General features: G+C 33.1%; 1 protein-coding gene across 1 annotated transcript; it reads right to left on the bottom strand.

The window, feature by feature from the left end:
• Positions 1 to 3,295: 3,295 nt before the first annotated feature.
• LOC112527401 (UDP-sulfoquinovose synthase, chloroplastic) lies at positions 3,296 to 6,365 on the bottom strand. Its single transcript, XM_025138033.1, has 3 exons — positions 6,261 to 6,365; positions 4,403 to 5,484; positions 3,296 to 3,885 (listed from the first exon to the last, which is right to left on the bottom strand). The coding sequence occupies exons 2-3, from the start codon at positions 5,438 to 5,440 to the stop codon at positions 3,484 to 3,486; spliced, it is 1,440 nt and encodes a 479-aa protein (XP_024993801.1). The 5' UTR covers positions 5,441 to 5,484; positions 6,261 to 6,365; the 3' UTR covers positions 3,296 to 3,483.
• Between the last annotated feature and the right edge of the window lie 2,914 nt (positions 6,366 to 9,279).

The raw sequence follows: 9,279 nt of genomic DNA, 5'->3' as shown, positions 1-9,279 counted from the left end.
TATGAGTTGTTATATGAATCATATATAATTTTATTTTTAATAATGCAATTATATGATAAATTAATTGAAGAATTTTAAAGGTATTCACTCATTTCTTAAGGTGCAACATGATTGCAACCGTCGATGTTCATAATTCTGGACATACAAGACGTTTACGTTTCTCTCTCCACTAATTAATCGTTTTGCTTTATGAGATTAGTTATGTATAATATAAWTATCTTTTGGGCTTTCTTTAATTTACTTGCTTTATATGTGTTAAAACAATATATTATAGATTGATTTTTTATGATACTCTTGATAGTTCTTTTTCTTATGCCAAAACTTTTATAAGTTATCTTTTGGTTGCGTAAGTGTTCATTGCTCAATTTATTGTCAATCCAAATAGCCCTACAGATTCCTTTTTACAACAAAGCAAAAAAATGAAAAGTTGAAGTTAGATTAATGCAATGTCTTAGGATTGACTCATCRTATATTTTAAGTTTTCCAATATGGTTCTTTTTTGCTTCTTTCAATTGATTTTCTTACATCAATGTAAGTTGAAATATTTGAAGGAGACATATATTTATGTGAAATATTTTTTATTTTTGAGTGTGTCAAATTCCTTGATATTCCCGTGTTATTATTACTTATTTTATTTAGTTTTACAACTTTATTCTTAAACAAATCTCTCTCTCAATGTGTGTGTATATATATATATATATATATATATATTAAAATTTCACTAATTATATTTTATTTAACTTTTTAGAATTATTTAAATACTATTTCTTGATAATTCTATTAACAACTAATACATATTTATATAGACAATCTTCAGATTATTAATCAAAGTACTCATGCTACCGTGCAACGCACGGTTCCCATACTAGTTAGTTTAATTAAAGAATTGTAAACTAATCAACTATTTTTTAGCTTTTCCTTTTTAAATATTCAAATTGAAATATTTTATCTATCGTTCTATTTTTATTGTTTTTTTTTATAATTAATTAATTTAAACCGTTTTAATATTTTTTATACTACACTTTTGACGTTATTTGTGTTGTATGTTGGGTTTAAATTTAAAACATAGAAAAAAACAGGGCACATATATTTAAAATGTTATATAAGTTTTTCTTGCATCCATTTTATCATTAAAATTGCCACATTGTTGTAATTTTTTAGTTATAATAAATACTTAGGTAAAAGCACGGTTTTTTTGGGTTTTATTTTTGAGTTAACCAACGACGTTATCTGAACTTTTATTTATTCGGTTAAGAACCAATCTCAAGTTCAAAATTTTGCACCAAAACGAATTTTCGCTTACAACCCGTCCTTTGGCCATATCGTTTTTTTTTTTACCGGTTTTTCTTCCAAAAACAATTGACCATTCCTTTAATTGATACCGATGATTTGATGTAACATCAAAAGTAAAATAGATAAAATTTTTAGAGAATTAAAAAATATGTGTTGTTCATGTTTTTGATATGCCAGAAAGATGAGAGGGTTTTTGTCGTGACATTGTGATTAGGTTCAATTATTTTGTGGGAAACATGACATCAAGCCATGTCAATGATATTGATATTTGATTGTTAGATTAATTTTTATAAAAGATGGTCATGGAACACAAATTTAAACTCAATATTGTAATTGCTAATCTGATTGTTAACTTTGTATTAATGTTTTTTTTGGTGATATATATGGCACAAATCCAGTTACGATCTGTGGGTTTTTTCTTCGTCATAGTGTAAATTTGTTGTGTATCATCATATATATCTATATTTGTTTCTTATAATTAAATAGTGTCATCAAAAAAAGTTTGTAGATGATCAATTTATATACTAATATAAATAATAACTAATATTATAATTAAATTTGGTTGAAGAGTTGAAGAACGATTTGAAAGGAATAAAACTTAAATTTTGTTTTGTAGTTAATGGAGTACTTATCAATTAATAAATTTATACTTAGTTAATATTTTTGTTGTTTTTGAATTATTAGTAAATTTAAATACAAATATAATTATCTTTATAAAAGATTTAATTTTATTAAATTAAAATAAAATATTTTTAATTTTATTATTATAAATTAACAAGTTAATATTTTCATATTAAACTATGGTTACAATTATTTAGTTAAAGTTATATTGGATTGGAATATAGTTTTATGTTGATGTAACATCAGAGAGTAATCGATCAAACACAACCATCCATACTAATAATTTTACCACACCCGATTAAAACCGTAATTAAATAAATATTCACTTTATCTTAACATTTTCATTTATGTTTGTTCCAAAATAAATATCCACTTTTAAAAATGGATAACTAAATTTACAAAACTATCATTAATTAATGCCCAATGATCTAAGAGCCAATAAGATAAATTAAATGTCATTTTCTATACATATTGACCTCAAAATCAACCAACAAAGTCATGTAGCAGAACAACCTCATGTATTTCAATATAAACGTTCATTAATGATAAGATTTTGATCGAGGGGTTATTTGTATTTTTTAATATTTGTGTGGTGTTTTTGCAATATGATTAAATTATCAAAGTAGTTGATGTAATTTTGTGTAATTGCTTAATCAATGAGCCTACTACCACATATCACATGCTTTCTTTCATTTTCATACAAAAATTGTTTCGGTAAGATTTATCACATCGTTGCTTATAAAAGGGGATTCAACTGAAATGGCTATTTTTTTGTTGTTGTTATAATTGGTCTGTTAGTCAATTTAGAGAACTTCTTAAAATGATTCATTAGGAGAGGAAAAATAATATTTTATTATTCTCGCCGAAATGTCTAGCAAAGAGAAATAATATTTTAATAATATAATTAATGTTGTAATCTCTGAACAAAGAATCTGTTAGAGTTTGATCTAATTTTGGAGATTTTGATTTTTGACTATCATTTTTGAAATTTTTTTAGAGAATCCATTAAAAATGCTCTAAAGTTTTATAATTACATTAGACTCGCGCTCTATTTTTGGTGTAAGAACTGATTAAAAATCCCTAATATTTTTTAAACCATATGATATAAAGTTAAAATGAACCAAGGGGTTATTTACTAAAGGTTTACCATTTACTGATATCATTTACCTTACTAATTGAGTATCACAATGATCAAGAATCTTACCATGTATCTTACATAATAAGGACCAAGAATTTTACACGACAAATGAAAAAAATAATAATCTTATCCGGTAAAACAATCTATTTTAATAACAAAAAATGTTACATGAGAGCTGTTTACTCGACAGGTGTTTTTGGTAATCAGCCTCTTAAGAATTTATTCATATTTATGTGCCATCATGGTTTTAAAGAGCATATACGTTAACCAAAAAACATCTGTACATATGATTCCGCATGAATTTTTTTCGCGCAGAGGCCACAATTTTTAAGTATGTTGCAGCACAAGTCTTTTAAAATAATCCAGTTCTGAGACATTCCCACAACTACAAGCATAATTCATCAGGTACAACACGGCTCTCTATTACAGGCCTAAGCAGATACAGTTTTTGGCTTGGCCCCAATCTTTCTCCAAGAAACACTGGGCATGATCTGTTTGATGTCGACTCGGTCTTTGAACTGAACAGCAACGTTGAGTAGTGAGTCGAGAAGTGAGTCCGAAAGGAGATGTGGTTGGAGTCCCAATTCAATGAGTTTGGTGTGCTTGGCATTGTAGTAATGTTCCTCTGCTTCAACTCTTGGGTTGGGCACAGATGTGGTTTGCACTTCTATTCCAAGCTTCTCTCCAGCTTTTGTAACGAGTGACGCAAGTTGGTTCACAGAAAACTGCTCTGTAAATTGATTAAATACCCGAAACTCACCACGTTTTGCTGGATTTGCAATCGCCAGCTCCACACACTGGACTGTGTCTCTTATATCCAGGTACCCTCGAGTCTGTGTTGCAAATATAAAGCGTCAAGAGACATAAGTATTTCTTGGTAAAAAACGCCATCTGTTAAGCTAACTGAAGGGTAAAATTAGAGACCCGGATACAAGATTGTCTAAAGCCATGTTTGGCGACCATAAGCTAGCTTATTTTTTGAGCTTATATAAAAACCCCAATTGGTTAGCCATAAAGCTAGGTTTTTAAAAAGCTACTTCAAGTAGCGTTTCAATATCCTCCAGGGGCATTTTTCCAATTATGCTCTTTATCTGGTAGCTTTTACCAAATAAGACTAGTTTATAGGCCAACCGCCATAGCCTAAACATCCCAAAACCCTATAACTCCAGCATCCTTAGGCTTTGTAAATGACATGATGTTAATCAACCATGGTCCAGTAGTTAAGTAACCATTCAACATGAAAGAACCACCAAACTGGATCTCAATTAGACATTCAAAAACCTAAAAGAAAGCACGGAAAGCATAACAGAATTTGCAAGATTGAATTAGCTTTTAGGTTAGAGATCTAACCTGGCCTCCTTTGCCATAAACAGTAAGGGGATGGCCAACGGCTGCCTGAACACAGAATCTATTCAACGCTGTTCCGAATATTCCATCATAGTCAAATCTGTTGTAAAGTTCTTCATGCATCGCGGTCTCATCTGTCCTCACACCATACACCACACCCTGGTTCAAATCAGTTGCTCTTATCCCCCACGCCTTGCAAGTAAACGCGATATTGTTTGAATCATGTACTTTACTCAAATGGTAGAAAGAGCTAGCTTGTTTCGGGTAAGGTAAAGTGTCTGTTCTGCCATTATGAGTTATGGTTATATATCCCTCCTCAATGTCTATATTTGGTGTTCCGTATTCTCCCATTGTCCCAAGTTTCACGAGATGACAATCCTCACCATATTCCTTTATAGCAAATAAGACATTAAGTGTGCCAAGAACATTGTTCTGTTGGGTGTACACAGCTCTTGATCTGTCGATCATGGAGTAAGGTGCAGATCTTTGCTCTCCAAAATGGACCACAGCATCGGGTTTGAAGGAAGTGAATGCCTCTGATAAGAACTCAAAGTCACAAACATCACCAATATATAGATTTATGTCTTTTTCGGTGAGCGATCTCCATCTTCTGATTCGGTCATGAATGGATGCAATGGGTGTAAGTGAATCAAGCCCAAGTTGGTCGTCAAAATGGCGGCGAACAAGGTTGTCAACAATAGCAACTTCATAGTTTTTGTTGGATAAGTGGAGGGAAGTAGCCCAACCACAATAACCATCCCCACCAATAACCATCACACGGGTTGGCCTTGACTGTTCACCAGAGCTCTGGTCAGAGCCAGACCCAGTCTTTGTTTCCGCTTGTTGAAGAGTGGTTGCACATACTGAAAAAAGTCTCTGTGGATTCTTTCTGTGTATGGAAAGGCTTCTGAATGGTTCAAATGAAGTACGTAAAGTGAGTGAAGTAGGTAATGAAGCTAAACTTTGTTTCAATGAGTTGGGGCCATTTTTGGGGGATGAGGAAATGTTCAATGGGCAAGAAGTGGAAAGTAAATGAGCCATTTTCACATCTATTTCTTTTCACCCTGTCTTTGCTATATCAGTACCTACAATATGTAAAACACAGATTCTCGATGGTTAATACCAAAAGAAGTTGAAGCCAATTAAAACGCTTTTATTCCCGCATTACAATGCACACCCAAATAAGAGGTTATGTTGAACGTACTATTATTTCCAAATGCCATTACGACAGAGTTTTGGAATTTGCATCATCATGAAATCGAAACTCACTTTAACTAGTGATATCCAGCCAGTTACTTCTAAACTTCAAACCAATATCCATATGAATGGTTATATTTTTCTAGGAAATTGCTACCAAATTTACATATTCTACTCCATGAGATCCAAAAGAGAAGAGAAGCATTATACTTTCAGCATTAAAACCTAGTACTCTCCTGATAGAAAAACAATGGATTTTGGTAACATATATATATATTCATCAGAAACAATTCTCAATTTATAGTATTGGCTAAGTTATCAAATTTGTTTAAAAGAACACCGATAATCCATAACAATCGTTGAAGTTATTCTAACGAAGTAAAATGTGTCGCATGAGAACAAAACCCTACAAAATGAAAGCGCTTCTCTCTCCCCCCGAAGTAAGTAAACCCTAAAATTCAACTAGTAGAAGCATAAATTATTATAAAATAGGTTTATCTTCAACTTATCTGAGTGGAAAATCTTGTAATTAATCCACAAATAATTCTATGTTCAGTTCATCAGTACATCAACAAAAGGTATGGTTTCCAATTTCCAGTTCCGAGCATAGAATTACATAATAAAATCAACAAAAGCGAGTCTAAATCTGAAGAAATCTATATACCTGCTGAGTAGTAATTGATGAAAGCAACCTTGCAATCAGGGGTTCTTGATTCTGAACTTGTTTCCTCCGCTGTTATCCGTTTGTTCTGATTAGAGATTAATAAGCCAGAAAACGAGAATCAGGCAGCATTGCAACGGATATTCCCATCAACAAAACGCTGCCGGTTTATAAATGTGCACGAACTACCCTTCAACTTTGTTTATTCGACTTTTGATGTTGAAATTTGCAAATACCCTACAAAATGGTCCAAACTCTTTGAAAAACTCGTTACTTTTAAGTAATTTTAACATGCAAACTGACCACCAAAGCATTCTCTTATTGCTACCACTTTCATAATTTGGTTATTAATATTAAAAAAACATTTTTTTAAAAGTTGTTATAAATAGCATGTTAAATTAGAGAAAAGAAAAGAAATTAGATGGTTGAAAACTTTATAATAGAGAGATAAATAATTTTGGTTAAAATTATAATATAGTTAGTATTAAAATTACTAAATAAAGTAATTGTTGAATTTGGACATAAAACATTTTGAGTTTTCAACACCAATGTTTTGACTAGTGGTTGTAGGTACAAAAATCAATTATCGAGATGCCAGTATTTTTTGGAGCATTTGGTACGTGAGACAGGACAGACATGATATAACAAAAAGTTATTGTCACACTTTTGGCACGACAATTAGATTGGTGCATGATAGATATAAGTGGTAACAATATGGAAATTTTTCAAAATAGGTGGAACAAAGATGAAACAAGATGCATAGATTACTAAATTACCCATATCAAATTAAAACCTTACAACCGTCCATAATTCTTTCATGTGTCTACCCCTCTTGTGAGACGTCTGCATACCAAAGTCAACCCTAGACTAAGGCGCCCGTTTACCGACATAAACTAGATAAATATTTACCGGGTAAAAGTAACCTTCCTTCGTTATCTTACTAGGTAAGATCCCCGGTCATCAATATAATAGTACAAACGTCTGTCTCTTATTCGTAAATGCTAACCGGGTAAGAGCACCACCATCACATACCAGGTAATTAAGATCCTCGGTTAGTAAATTGGCACAATAAGATTGTTGTTAAAGACCACCATCTCTTACCCGTAAAGAAGCGATAATCGATTAACAAACATCCTCTAAAGAAGCACACCTTTGGCTTTGAATACATGGTAACTCGTTTAATATTTTTATCGCTCTTCGAAACAAAAAAACTCGGATTAAATCAAATGAGGCTAGTATCCCACCTGGAGATGGGGTGTATGATGTAAGCACACCTCAACTCCAACCATTCAAATAATAAGGTAACCTGTATAAATAGATAACAAATGCATGCTTCTGCTACAAACCATAATACCAAACCTCAGAGTTAGCTACTACATCCTGGCAACGCTAAAAACCAACCTGCAAGTCCTTTCGCCAATCCGATGGGACCCGTGGCACCTAAAGACTAACCTTACCCTAGAGACCCAATCGGGTGCTAATAAGGCCTCTAGACAGATGTAAACTATATAGTAGACATAACTGTAAAGGTATTTAACATGAACAGGCAGGCATAGCACATTTACATCAGAACAGGAAATAAACAAAAGCACAATCGAACACAGCAATACTGCCGAATCCCAGCTTTTATGCCATTAACTTTAAAATGGTAAAAGTGTATTCTGCTTTATAAAATATTTGAATTGGCGTCAATGAGTAAAACTGCAAATGGACCATCACAACATGAAATGGTGATAAGAACTGAGAATAGAAGATAATCAAGGCTATCAAATGGCGATTTGTTATAAACGATGACAACAACCACAACCTGCATCGTCTTCATTATCCATGACCCTGTCCAAGTCCAACAATGCTCTATAAGCACATTCAGCACTCATCCGGTAACCTGTTTTTTAAACATACATGAACATAAATTAGAAACTGACACCCCTATGTGATATATGTGCATCACAACATTCAAGAATTAAGATTTACAACATAATCTAACTCATGGAAAGGCTGACAAAATGCATATAAAATAGAAAAATAAAGTAGAAAGACTTGCAACAGCACTAGACCATAGCAGGAAGAACTGAACACAGAAAGATAAAAGAACAACACACAGTGGGGGACTGAAGAAATTACTGTCATTGGATGAATTTTTTACCCTACTAACTTTTCAGCCTCCCTCAACAGTTCCCCGGCTATTACCACTTCTGAAGTAGTCCCATCACCAACTTCATCATCTTGCACTTTTGAGATGTCAATTAAGAAACCTGACAAAGTAGGTTAACCTTTTTTGCTGGAAACCTCAAGTACACAAGCACCCTTTGCCACCACATCAAGTTTGCACAGGGAAACTCCAAAACGTAATCTACAAGCAGTGGCAAAAGTTATATAATAATAACATAAAACTGCTTGCTATTACCAACTTCCGTTTCACAATGACATAAACAGCTCCTGAATCATGGAAAAACTAGGAAAAGTAAGCAGGTGAAACCAGAGTGATTGAAACAATTCCAAGGATACCAATAAGGACCTTAGCAGCAGGGTTGTCAATATGGAGAGACTTCTAAATAGTGGCACCGTCATTAGTCACAGTGACACTGTGTCCTCTACCTGTGGACTGTAGTATTATGTCCTGCAATAAAAATGATTAATTACACATGTATGCAGATCACAGAGTCACATATTACCGAAGCAGACTTGGATGTAAAAGGAGACTGACCATTCCTTTAGGCCCTAAGGTTGTTTTTACCAAGTCAGCTATCGCCATGGCACCAACAAAGGATGCCTGAACCATGAAGATAAGTTGCATCCAGTAAATCAGTAATAGTTACTTACAAGAAAGCAAAACACATGAAGTTGCTACTAAAGTGCAGCTGTGCAGGAGGAGTGATAACATCTAGGTCTAAGAGATAGAAAAGATAACAACACAAGGACTCCACTTTTAGACATTGCAGTGCAGACCCAATGCACACTCTGTCCCTCCCCTCTAAATGTTAATGACCAAATTAAGGTGTCACTTTCTAATATCCCTTTC

Source organism: Cynara cardunculus (genome assembly GCF_001531365.2).
Source record: "Cynara cardunculus var. scolymus isolate 2C chromosome LG 15, CcrdV1, whole genome shotgun sequence".
Taxonomy (NCBI): Eukaryota; Viridiplantae; Streptophyta; class Magnoliopsida; order Asterales; family Asteraceae; genus Cynara; species Cynara cardunculus.
Note: the sequence above shows the minus strand (reverse complement) of the source record. Positions and strands in the feature narration are given on the sequence as shown.

Bases quoted from the DNA above. Each gene is read 5' to 3' on its own strand.
- LOC112527401 (XM_025138033.1), bottom strand. From the start codon at position 5,440: ATGGCTCATTTACTTTCCACTTCTTGCCCATTGAACATTTCCTCATCC. The intron at 3,886-4,402 runs GTTAGATCTCTA...TTTGCAACACAG, and splicing joins TTTATGGCAAAGGAGGCCAG to ACTCGAGGGTACCTGGATAT.